We start from the raw sequence: 13,697 nt of genomic DNA on the forward strand, positions 1-13,697 counted from the left end.
TAATAATATTACACATTATATAATATTACAAGGATAGTAATTTTTTGTATGAGACTGCAGCAACACGATTAATCAATTTCTAAGAGGCTGGATTAAACTCAGATGGGCAGAGATCTTTGGTTTCCATTCCTCCTGTAGTATCAGAGTTGCCATTCAGAAAAAAGGCTTCTGAAAGAAAAATAGAAGATTGGGGAAAAAAACCCCATGAAATTTATTTTAATAACAAAAAAAAAAGAAAAACATTAATGTATAGCTAGGTATGATATAGAGAGGCAGTGATGGTACTGTCACTATGAACATACATGATAACAGACAATACCCAAAATCAGTAAGTGAGCATCATCCAGCCTTGTTCTCTAATATCTGACCTTGTTGCTCTTCATCCTCTATTCTCACTCTCATCCCCCCTGCCAGAACCCGGTGGTGATACCTGTACCTAAAATGCCTTTCCACATCCACTGACTTTAAGGTGTCAGCATTTCAATGAGATGCTGAGCCTCCCACCCAGTCTTCCAGGGGAGTTTCTCCAACTTTTGCCCAAACTGGCACTTTCTACTCCTGTAAGCGGTTTGGGTTTTTCCCCAAGGAGAATCATGGGACTGAGCTGCTCATAGCGTTATTCTGCCTTGTCTGATGAAATTAGGCACCCTGGGATTGACAGAAAAGCCCTGCTCAAGGCAGTGTGAACTCTGGAGCTGTTACTGAAGCCCTGGCTATAACGAAGTACATCTCCAATAAAAACAACACAGCACGACAGGCAATTATAGAAAGGCAGATGCTCAAATTTACACAGGACAAATGGCGCACGCGGTTCAAGCTAATACGAACACCTGCCTCATTCCTCAAAAGAAAAGGGAGAAAAGCCTGCCCTTTGCAATAGTTAACTTTTGACATGAGAATTTCTCTTTACTGTAACCTGCCCAAAACAAACTGCCCACCCTGAGAAAAAAAGTCAACCCTGTAAGAAACCGAAACAGAGTATTTTCCTGAGTTACTTAGTAGAGTAGCTGCTAAAAGTTTGTAACTGTGGATAAAGAAGGTTTGCTCCGCCCAGAAATACTAACAAGCACCAGGTTCGTAGCATTTAATTCAGGGAAGAATTGACTTACATAGAGATGACCCCACCCAGAATGTTTTGACCTAAAAAGTTACATTTGAAATACAAAGTTCTGATTGGAATGATTAAACACTTGACTTTTTTTTTTTTTCCCCCCCCTCATGCTTAACTCTCGCCATGGCCAAGGCTTTCTGAGCAGCACCCCTCCAGCGGCATCAGCGCCTGGCCGGCACTGAGGCGGCTGCGATCCCGTGCCGTGGGGCATCCCACGGGCAGAGCAGTAACCTGGCTGAAGAGTCCGAGCCGCAGCGCAGAGCACGTGCTGGAGGGCCCCAGGTGCGCTGCCGGAGGGCCCCGAGGCCAGCCCTCCGCGCCAAGCATACCCCCTTTCCCTAAAGTGAAAATACGGTCACATTTCCAGAGAAAATTTCATTTTTCAGTTTGTTTTCTTGCACCTGGGAGTTCAGTGCCGCACTTGTTGCAAAGCAGCAGAAAATTGAAAATTGTTGCAAATTTATGAATTGTGAAACAATTGTGAAAATTGTTGCAAAGTGACAGAAAACAAAAAGTTTTGCTTCCCACATTGCATGTGGTGCTGTGTCCAGAGCTCGAGGGCAGGAATATCTAGTGCATTTGCTTCTCTTCAGGTCTCTGGATCAAGATTAAGAATTGTAAAAAACCAGCAACTTAGCTATAAAATAAATTAAAAAGGAAAAGATATAGCATTTCTGTTGGAATTCTTCCATTAATCTTGAAGTAATGCAAATTCTATTTAAAATATGCATGGTAGACAGATGAATAATTATTTTGCTTTACTCTCAGTTCAGAACTAAGCTAACCAATATTTCACACAAAACCCCAGTGGAAATACAGTGCCTTTAGACTCATTATAAAATTGTGCTTCTGAAGGCAGTTTTAAATAATTATTCATTCATCTAGCACAACAAAATGATGCAATTAATGATATATTAGTTTAAATTTGAATATTTTTAAATATATTGTGCTTCATGTTGAAATCGCTACTATTGACACAATTTTGGCAAACTAACTATATTAGTCAACTTAAAATTTTAACTTATGTTTCAAATAATTTTTAAGGAAATACGTTTACATAGCAATTTTCAATATTCTACTTTTAAGCCTTTATTTGGCAAAATCAGCCTTTGAAGGAGCAGAAGATACAATCAACACTTTTAATGAATGAAATAGTGAATTCCTGGCCGAATGTAATGATCTGAGACGACTCATAGGACCATAACTAACTAAAGAGCTCATTAAAAATTTAATGCTTATATTATAACCTGATCTACAGAATTTAACAAAATGAGAAATTTCCTTCTTAACTCTAAATGACTTTTTCTGAACAGAAATACAAATGAATGACTGATTCTCCAAACCTTCCTTTCTCCCAGAAAAATCTGGTAGATGCTCTACCAGAGGCATCTCCACCAATCCTTAGACCCTAAAAAGACCTGACTGCACATGCTTTTTGAAACTGTAAAGAAAGGAACTAACAAACGCTTTCCCCAGCATTTCATCAGCATACAAGATCTGTCTGCTAGGGACATCACTGCCAATAACCTTGCCAAACGTCCACTGCTCACGTATTTCTGACGTCAAGACTCAACCTCTCTCCAACAGGCTACAGAGTACATAATGCTGTAGTTCCAGATAAAGTAGGGCTTACTGAATTAGCAATGGTTTGTTAAACAAATTGTCAGACAACATACATTCCTCATATCTACCGCTATGCTGCTTGCTTGAGACATTTGCACGTGCTGTAAGCGTCATGGGGAAGAGGGGACAGTGGTATCACTCGTTATTAACCTTATGGCAACTGTAAAATGATGTTTTCACTGTGCTTGTTACTTTGACAAACTTCAAGCATTTATATTGACATTCTTCATGTTTGGTGTTCTTGAGCTCACATCTTTGGGGAAAATTTCAGACAAACTGTTTAAGCTTTTTATAAAAGTGGAAAAACGAGGGATAGGATAAAATATATTGGTTTTCAATGTCAAAAAGAAAGCATAGCACCTTGCTTTTGGAAGTATTTTGGAGTAAAGGCTGAAGCCTGACAGAGACGGACTTTGTGAAAGGTATGCAGGATCCATGAAAATCCACAGTATGTGGTCAAAAAAACCCTCCTTTGAATAAACACAGCTCCTTCGGAGTTGTTAGACTAAGTAGGGGGCCCTAAGGGGGACCAGGATGAGGTGCCAGGGCTGAGGACGAGATTTGGCCAAGACAAGAGTGTTTTGGAAACAGCACAAGACAAGCTGATGGCGGTGGCAGAAGGGAGAAGATTCACGAGTCCCCGATCATGCTCCACTCAGGAGCCTGGGACAGCAAATGTCCCCGCGCTCTCATCATCTCTCTGTGGTGAGCAAACCGCCGAGGGATATCAAACCCTTGGCAAAAGATCCCGTCTAGGACCGGCCCACGCAGAGGATGACAAACCCCTTTGCTATCAGGCTTCATGCAGCCAAATGGGAAAATTTTCACGGTAGGTTACAGACCTGATGAAGAAACATATGGCCAGAAACTGCAGAATTTGACACAGTCCTGCTGTTTGCTGCCTTTTGGTTTAACTTAGCATAAAGACCCACAGAAGCCATTAGTGAGTTTGGAAATCAAGTACTGAAAAGTTAAGGTCTCATGCTTAAGAATATACATTCAATCTTGTATCAAACCAAAGCTTTAAAAACTCACCCGCTTTGTTCAATATATGGACACAAAAAAGGCCAGATACCCCATTTACCTCACATTATTTAACCCTGTTCTGAAAAAACAGTTTATTAGATTTGCTGGGCTTGGTCATTACAGAGGCCTGAAATGACAAAGGGCCAAAGTGATACAATTTAATATTAGAATCATAGAATCCTAGAATGGTTTGAGTTGGAAGGGACCTTAAAGATCATCTAGTTCTACCCCTACTGCCATGAGCAGGGACATCTTCCACTAGATCAGTTGCTCAAAGCCCCATCCAACCTGGCCTTGAACACTTCCAGAGAGGGGGCATCTCTGGGCAACCTGTTCCAGTGTCTCACCACCCTCACTGTAAAAATTTCTTCCTTATATCTAGTCTGAATCTACCCTCTTTTAGTTTAAAACCATTACCCCTTGTCCTACCACTACACTCCCTGATCAAGAGTCCCTCCCCATCTTTCCTGCAGGCCCCCTTTAAGTACTGGAAGCTGCAATAAGGTCTCCCCGGAGCCTTCTCTTCTCCAGGCTGAACAACCCCGACTCTCTCAGCCTGTCCTCATACGGGAGGTGCTCCAGTCTCCTCATCATCCTCGTGGCCCTCCTCGGGACCCGCTTGAGGAGGTCCGTGTGTAATGCTGGGGGCCCAGGAGCTGAACACTGGATCTGTCTGCTTTCTGTTCTGCGATATTTCGTATGGACATTTTACTGTGAACTAAACTAAATTGTAATTAGAGTGGATAGATAACATTTATCTGAATAAATATTTTATTCCTAAATAACAAGTTTTTGTAATCCCCAAAATTACCTCTCCATCCAGGGAACGTGCTAATTCCTCACCAAGGTTCCTAGATGGATAATGCAAAACCAGAGCCTAAAGACAACGGTAAAAGGAAAACCAAAGGAGTTGGGCGGGGGGGATGGCTCTCCCCTGTTCTTTTGTGTTTTGTTTTGGGTTTTTTTACCCTATTCTTGAGGTTGGGTTAAAAAAAGTGCAATCCTTTCATTTCAGGCTCATACAAATATATAATATCATTTCACAGAATCACACAGAATCACAGAATCACTAGGTTGGAAAGGACCTTTAAGATCATCAAGTCCAACCATTAATCCAGAACCACCATGTCCCCTAAACCATGTCCTGAAGCGCCACATCCACACGTTTTTTGAACACTTCCAGGGATGGCGACTCCACCACCTCCCTGGGAAGCCTGTTCCAATGCCTGACCACCCTCTCAGTGAAGAAATTTTTCCTAATATCCAATCTAAACCTCCCCTGGCGCAACTTGAGGCCATTTCCTCTTGTCCTATCACTAGTTACTTGGGAGAAGAGACCAACACCCTCATCGCCACAACCCCCTTTCAGGTAGTTGCAGAGAGCGATAAGGTCTCCCCTCAGCCTCCTCTTCTCCAGACTAAACAACCCCAGTTCCCTCAGCCGCTCCTCATAAGACTTGTGCTCCAGCCCCCTCACCAGCTTCGTTGCCCTTCTCTGGACACGCTCCAGCACCTCAACATCCTTCTTGTAGTGAGGGGCCCAAAACTGAACACAGTATTCAAGGTGCGGCCTCACCAGTGCCGAGTACAGGGGCATTTGCCCTCAACAGCAACCCTCCATCAGCAAAAAAGCTACATTAATTTTCTTTAGCAACTATATCGGCACTACTGGCCCCTCTATAAACTCAACAGGAACATCCCTCTTCACAACCCATTACATTCACTTCATGGGGTGGAAACATTTTGTTTGACCAAAAAGACATCCACATCTAAAATTCATTTTTTTCAACAAAGGCACAGGTCACATTCCAACTCTGAACCAAAAATGCACAGCTCTGATAACGGATGTTTTTCTGCATGAAGGAATTAGCAGAAAATTATCTCTGTGTCGACACTGAAATCTTTCATCTCTGTAGCTGGAAGTGGTTACTGAAAACCAAACTAAACAAATATGAGACCCAAGCGCCATTTACTCACTGTTGAGAAACAGGACAAAGCACTGATGGCTGAAACGCTGTGTCAAGCGATTTGGGGAGGGTGTGGTTCACAGCAGCCCAGAGGGAACTTAAATTTGCAATCTTTTCTGAGCAGGATTAAAGGAGAAGCAGATGAGTGGAGCAGCACCCGACCGGAATTAGACATTGGAGTTCAAGTTGTCTTTTTGCCAAACCCTTCTTGTGTCGCCTCAGTCAAAACACTCAGGGTTGCATTTAAAAACACCCAGATGAAAGCAAAGGAAACAAGCATTTAAGTGCCTCTAAATATCCCGTGAAGCATTATTCCTGGTTTTAAGTGCCTAAAGCTGGCCCCTGCTCCCTGCCTGCCTCGTGTCTGTGTGTCAAATATGGTGACTAGGAGTACTCCAAGTGCCGGCGTGGGAGTAAGGGTAATATAACGCGGTAATAAGTAATACGGTAGTACATACGGTGTTCAGAGAACTGCATTGGTGTGAGCGATAAATTTACTTTGGATAAGGGGCTTTGGTTTCTTTTCTTTTTCCTAAGAACTGGTGACTCATTACAGAGCCTTGTGGGGGCCTGCGACCTCGACGGTCCTTCCCACAGAAGGCTCTCCCGCTCCCCGCGCGCCCAGCCGCTCCCCCGGAGACGCTCGCCGCCCCTTCCAAAGCCCCTGCCGCGGCTCCCGCCGCACCGCGCTCGCGCCGCTGCTCGCCTCAATTCCTAATCCGTCAGACGGGCAGGCCAGCAAATTCAATAAATCTTTATGTCAGTAGGTCTCCAGTTGAATTAATTCACGGAGTCCAAAAATACAAAATAACACGGCTCACGTTTCTTTTTGAACTCTATACTTGCGTCTACTACTTATAAACACCAGCTTTTACAGTGCCTTTCCTTTGGCACTAAGGATCGCACGCCCTTTCCAGCACTTCCTACGGATCAAAATAAAACCAGAGATCTATAGCCGGCACAGGACAGCAGGCAGTCAGCACAACTGAAGCAGCCGCTTTTTACTGCTAATTACAGAGTTTATGGGATCAGAGGCGACGGAGAGGTGTTATCCAGCAGAATGTGAATACAGCCATGTGTAAGAGATGCAACACAGCACAAGTACCCAGCGCACAAAAGCTCCAGATCTCACCACATGCTCAGTGCAAAATTCATGTCACATAAACACGCCTAGCACGACCTAACCTCCTGCCCTCATTATTGTAATAAAATATTTATCAAATCCAAAGGCAGTTAGTAAAACTCTCTGATGAATTTTAGGAACCGTTACTGCAGCAGTGTAAAGGCTGTTTTTGTATGTGTTTAGTAAGATTACAATGGGAAGGGATATAGGAACGGCGCTCCAATATATCTGCATAAAGCGACAGGGTTTTTTTTTTCCATTACAAGCTAATACAAAGACTAAAGTCGACCTAAATTAAATAAAATGAGGAAAGTTTTCAAATTGAGCTGTCAGCAAAGTGTCAGTATCATTATAATTTCAAAATCATCATTCATATAATTGAAAGAATATGAAATATAATTTAAAATAAATGGTTAACCATCTTCCTCCACTTTGCTGCATTTCCACATAAACACAGAGTAATGATTCTCATGACGGTATCAGTGATTTCGTTACCGCAGCTCCTCACGAAAAACAAATCATTGCAGATCTAGGCTCTCCAAAACGTGCAGCCATCGCGCTGTACCTGTATCTTCCGGCATCGCTGCGTTAATTCCCTCGGAGGAGGGAAATGCCACCAGCAGCACCGCTGCCGCGTGTGCGGCCGGCAGCGAGGAGCACCGCTGGCGCGGCGAGGGCGCGGGAGCTGCGGCAGCGTGCCGTCACCGGGCCGCGCCGACACCAGCGCGCCCGGGGGACAGATGACTCCTGCAGCACCCGCGCGCAGGCGGGAGGCGAGCCAACACCTCGCCGTCGTGTAAAAATAGCAGAAGCCTAAATATCGTCACGTCCATGGGGTAGGCGGGACTGGACGTGGGACGGGCAGTCAGGCACTGCAGGGCGGTGCTGGGCACCTGGGGGAAAAGGCTTCAAGAAGGAAAATCTGCAAAGTGCCTGGCCACGAGATTAAAAATACGGGCTGAGGTAGCTGGGAAACCCTTCTAGACATCCCCTGCTCCAGGCGGTCCCTGACCCCCCGTGCAGGAGGGCACAGCACTGGTTTCAGAAGGAGATGCTGTAAGCACATCTCTCTCCTGAAGGCGGTCAGGGAGATACCTGGCGGCCAAAAATCTCTCCCGATTGCTCATATGGAGTTGGACTGCGTATCGCTGGAACAGCAGCGATGTCTTGAGCTATTTAAAGCAATACTTGCTTGCCCAGTTATCATGTGAATACTCCAGAAGGATTAAAATCTGTAGCTCTTACTTGCTGTGGACTAAATTTGTATGAAGGTAGTAACGTGGCTTGTGCACTGGAAAGGGGACTGACGGCTTGGAGAACAAACTGGCTAAACCTGGAGTAAAGTGCTGGGCTCGGAGCAGGATTGTACCTCCCTTCTTCACGGCGCAGATCTGGGTTTTTTCTGCAGGCTTCACAGAAGCCAAAACACTTTCCCCCCTCCATCGCTCACCATCCTTTACCCAGTCATTGCCTGCTTGGTGGCAACGCAGCAAAGGAACAGCCTTTTCTCTCCTTCAGCAAACAGAAACTAGTCAGGGGTGTAAATGTGAAAACAGGTCTCCGCAGCTTCTGATGCTGCTGAGGGAGGGCTGTGAAAAGCAACACAGCTTGTGTAACGCCACGCACAAAAAGCACAGTAAATTCACTCTGCTATGCAGGTTGAAGAATATTTTGCACGGGGTCATGTTAAAATCTTGCACGGATCCAACCTGCATGTATGTTGAAGGCTGAGTCTCCATCAACCTCAACAGTTGATGACGAATCATTTCACAGAAAGTTCAGTATCTTCCAATTGCCATCAAAAAACAAACTATTTTTTAAAACTTGAAATACTACTTTTTTTCTTTGAAAAAAAAGGCTTATTTCCATAGAATAAAGTGCAAGTTTTATGGCTTAGTGAAACTTCTGGGAATTTTTTTAAGCTCTTACCAGCTCACCATGTATGAATTGCTATAAACACTACATAAAGAGGGGGTGAAGAGTCCAGGTTCTGCACATTAAATCAAAATTATGAATGATTCCATTTTTTAAAATTCTGATATATGCACTATCTTGCAGCAACTGACTTTTGGATTAAAACTTTATGGCGATATTTTATTTTGTTCGATACTGTTGTGCTGTCTGTGTGAGGCCAAATCTGTCCCTGGACTCTTTTGGATCATCGTCAGCCACCCTGGCTGAGCTCTCCAGATATTTGCAGGATTTGGCCTACTTAGTTTTTCCCAGCGGCTACTTCAGCTTGGCAGAAACGCAGAAGGCACTTTGCTAAATAGCAACGCTCTGAAGGAACGTAAATTAATAGGCAGAAAAAGTGACAGCGCTTTCACTCTAACACAGCCTTTCCCTCCGCTTGCCAGGCTTTCTCCTTTTCAAGGCTAAATGCTATATAACCCACATTTTGACGTTATACGATCATAATAAAGTCACATAGTGTACTAATTTGTATTTACAGTTCTAGGTGGAATCCCTGAGCCTCCCCTGTGGTCTCACCACTTGGCTCCAGCAAAGGAAAAATTCACGCTCGAAGAGCTCAGAGGGTTTTCATGGTGTTGCTGTGAAACTCCACCACCACTCACGGGCTCCACAGGCACAAAGTACAAGGCTATTGCACTTCATTAGTGTGATGGACGGGCTTGGGGAGCGTGACAAGAGACAGCAGCGACAGCAGCAAGGCAAGACAGCTCAGACATCGCCTGCTGACACTCCTGCTGCAAATGATCCAGAAAGCTGAATAGCTTTAACCTGATTTCTCAAATCAACACAAGCCAAACACCTGTAACTCCCCTGTTTTAAAGGTAATAACAGCACACTGGCCTCGCTACACAAAAGGATGAGGCACTTGGCTCCTCTTACAACTTCAAGTGGAAGTTCTGGTAGCCACAGCAATGCTCTTGCCCATCCTCTGTTTCAGGTTTCCTTTCACCAAGGTTACATTACCAAGGTCAACGCCTGCACTGATGTCTTTGCAAACAGCAGCCAGACAGCTTAGCAACGAATTTAGGCCACGCTGAAATGGGTTAGCTGGCTGCAAACTCTTCATAGCCCATGGTACCATTGGTTGTAAATGGCATTTTTAAAAGATTTCAGATCCATTCCTAATTAACTCATGTTTTTTCCTGTACTCACATCCCTCTTCCCACTGAACGTTAAAGCGAATGTCAATAGTAACTGAAGGTGATGGTATACGCCCTAATCCTGCTCCTTTCTCCCATGCTCACAGCACCTCGCTAGACCCATTTTGAGCTCTTCCCATAGCCTGTCTTTAAAAATGCTTAGAAACATTTATTTTATTAAATGTGGAAGAACGTAGATATTTTTCTTCACTATTACATGTGAAGTACTTTCTAATGAAGAATTTTTTCAAAATCAGAGCTAAAACAACACTTGAGATTCAGGGACTTTGCAACATGTATGTACCTGCTTGTGATCTGCATATTGGTTTAATTTTAGGTTGCCCTGTGTGGAGTCAGGAGTTGGAACTCGACAATCCTTGTGGGTCCCTTCCAACTCAGGATCTTCTATGATTTTATGATTCCATGTCCCTGCACTTTAAGTCACTCACTAAGGTTCTAACCAACTGCATACAGGTCTGTTTAATAGCAAATGGAGACCACAGAGTCCAGTCTCAATACAGGTTAAGAAATTTACCTTTCATAAACAACCTATAGTTAATGAATTTTACTTTGAAAATGCTGGAAAATACAATAAATCATCAGTATGCTTTAAGGTACCTTTCCTTCTAAGTGATAAAAACTGGCTAGAGTGCTGCTTGACATTCTTTTTGCCTTGCAGTGGTGTTGATCTGAGTTGTTTATTTGGATTTTCTATTGAGGGTAATATGATCACAAACAAACAAACAAAAATGCAATAAAATTGAGTGTATCTCTGTATGTAATGATACAGATTTGAGCAATGCTTTAACACTAGGACAAAAATAAAATTAAGAAACATGTTTCCTTTTAACTATCATCATTTATTAACTGAACTGATGTATTCCTTAGCGCTTGTGTTCAAAGTTGGCACTACTGCTGAACGGCCCTTGCCCTCAAGCACTTACAATCCAAATAAAGAGGATGAACACATGGTAGAAGTGAAAACAAACAGTAAAAGGGTAAGGGTATAATGAGATAGGGTTGGGTAAATGGTGCCTCTACAACTAAATCCATGTCTTCCAACTTTCTGCCCAGCCCCTCTTGTATCAGTCCCATTCCTGCTGGGAATGGACTTGCAGGGTCACCCAGCCATGCCCTCAGTGACCAGCTGAACTCTACCAAAACCTGCCCTGCTCAGAAACGGCCTGAATTTAAACTTCTGGCGCTCAGACACCTCCATCCTCAAGTCAGGCATGAGAAAACATTTCTCATCGCCTGCACAGCAATGAGCTGTACACATGGGCATCTGTAATTGAAAGACACACACAAGCAAGCCAGAGAGAAATAGCAATTTATCTGGGCTCTTGCAGTACACGGCACTAAAGTACAAGACACCGATGATGCTGCGCATTTATGAAGGAGGAAAACTTAAAATGTGAGATCAGGCTGAGAATCCACTCGCAGCTCTGCATAACAGAGAGCAGGCAGCTGTGCTTGCTCCAGAGGTAACTGGGTCATGAGTCCTTCTCTGCTCCCTGCTCTCTCTTGGGAATAAAGAGCTTCCTTCAGCCCTGAAATTTGTGATGACAGCCGCTGTCTGCTGGCCAGCAAGTTGGATGAATGAAACCAGAATTTCTCCCACTCCCAGCTCCTTTCTCCCAGGGGGACCTCTCTACAGCAGACCTAGATCCAGACCGAAGGGTGTGTTGTCCCCTTTTACTCCCCCAACTAGAATAAAAGCACTATCTAGTATTCTTCAGAAAACTGTACACATGAAATAGAGAGCAGAAATCAAACACAAAGCCTGCAAAGCCTTTAACAGAGATTTTATAATTTTGTAGTTTTATATCAAATCCATAAATAGGGTGCAAGAAAATCCTTAGAGGACTGAAGAAAAGCCAAAAAACCTGTCTCATAATGAGGTGACCAGAGCACTGGCACGTCCAGAAAGCAGTTTGCAAAGTGACACGGGTTGGAGGGTAAAGGGATACAGTCTGGTTAGCAGCGAAGTGACGACGAGAGCTAGAGATGGTACCACGGGTCACACGCCTTCAAAAATCAACCTGCCGCACCGGGAATGTGCTGACCCTAAGAAACTGATAGGGATGGCCAGTAACAAATGGAGGAGACATCAGATGAGAAAAGATCTGCTTAAGCAGAGGTTATAGGCTGACATGTGCCATTTAGAGCGGAAAAACTGCCATGTAATAAGGATAAGGCAGGCAACTAACAAAATGTATGGGTTTCTAAAAGGTCAGGCACTACAAGGGACTAATCGGAGAAAGGACTCGGGAGTGAGAGAGGGAAACTTAAGCTGTCTGCTGAATACCTGGCGGTGAGCTCCGAAAGCAAACAGGACAATGGGATCTATTGTATTAAGGGAAGGCATCCCGGCTGCACGAGAAACGGTCCTGTAACAGGAACTGCCGAGACAAAACCCAGAATCCGAGCCCAGCATTTTATAGCGGGGAATCAGAGAAGCGGAATGAACCAATAAATATCAGTTGGTGTGGCCAAAAATTGTACACAGTAGGCATGAACTTAGAAAAGCTACTTTATACCCATTAATATGGAAAGAATTAAATTACAATATGAATCTGACATTTAGGTGATCGTGAATGGTGCAGGAGAGATGACAGACATTGCAAAGACCCCAAGACCATTTTCGGGTATTTCTTCGGGGAGTAAATTAATGCACGGACCAGATTTTTAAAGATGGATTTTTCTGTGTGGGCTGACGCTACATGCACACAAAGAGAGAAAGAGATCACCAAATGTTAATTTATTATTGTTTTACACACAAAATTACCATTTAAATTGGCTGGATTTTTTAATCAATGGAAATTTTGAGTGCTTAAATGGGGAATAAACTGAAGTATCAACTAAATTACATAGACTTAAAGGATCTTCATTGCTCCGCTCTCTTCTGGAAAGTTGCACAGACATTGCTATAGTTCTACAATCACAAGCTACCCATTGTGCAAGATGATCAAATGATAATGTGGGCTGGGTACCATGTACAAAAAAGATTCAACCTGCTCTCTCATGTGTTTTAATTAGAATCTATAAATTTAACTTCGGACATATCTTATAAAGAAGAAGAAAAAGCAAGGAATGCACACAAAACCCCTGGAAAAATGGAAGATTTTCAGAGTTAAGAGGCCTGGGACTAGGTCTAAGGAAAGATTCATGTACCTAAAATGCCACACATGTAAGTCCAAAGCTGCAAGGCTGAAAACTGCCTTCTCCTGCCTGCTCCTCGGCACATCCAAAGGCAGAGCGAGCCAGTTTTTCACTTCACATTTCCCAGCTGTTAACAGAGGACTGCAAGAACGTGACTTCAGTTCCCCACCTTTCCCATATGTAGTGAATGGTAAAGCAGCTATATGTGCTTGTTTGGAGCTTATATCCTTTGTATGAGTACGGGCTACTGAGTGCTTTTGCTTGGTGTCACGCAACAGATCTGAGGATCTTACATTTGAAGAGTTACCTTCCTTGCTTTCCAAGCAAACATGACTACAGAGACCTTTTTGGGTCCTCGGCACTTTTGTTGGAGGAAACCCAGGGAGAGGCTTGCCCCCGTGAGCCCGGGCTGCCGTGCTGCAAGGCCGTGCAGCTCAGCACATCTCTGAGATGGGGCACTGCCAGGGCAGGCACGCACGGCCAAACACACATGCAGGAACCACTCTTTGCAAAAAAAAAAAAATTGGCTACAGTCTCCAGATTAGGGCAATCTGAAAAAGTGGCAAAGTGAG

At 43.8% G+C, this 13,697-nt stretch overlaps 1 protein-coding gene across 1 annotated transcript in view; it reads right to left on the reverse strand.

Moving 5' to 3' along the window:
* ABLIM2 (actin binding LIM protein family member 2) overlaps nt 1-7,618 on the reverse strand; it is a gene marked incomplete at its 3' end in the record, with an annotated part of 116,732 nt that extends 109,114 nt beyond the window's left edge. The window contains exon 1 of the mRNA XM_081999294.1: nt 7,416-7,618. Coding sequence (XP_081855420.1) covers nt 7,416-7,431 — 16 coding nt within the window. The 5' untranslated portion in view covers nt 7,432-7,618. The remainder of the gene's footprint in view (nt 1-7,415) is intronic.
* Between the last annotated feature and the right edge of the window lie 6,079 nt (nt 7,619-13,697).

Source organism: Phaethon aethereus (assembly GCF_964289735.1).
Source record: "Phaethon aethereus genome assembly, chromosome: 4".
Taxonomy (NCBI): Eukaryota; Metazoa; Chordata; class Aves; order Phaethontiformes; family Phaethontidae; genus Phaethon; species Phaethon aethereus.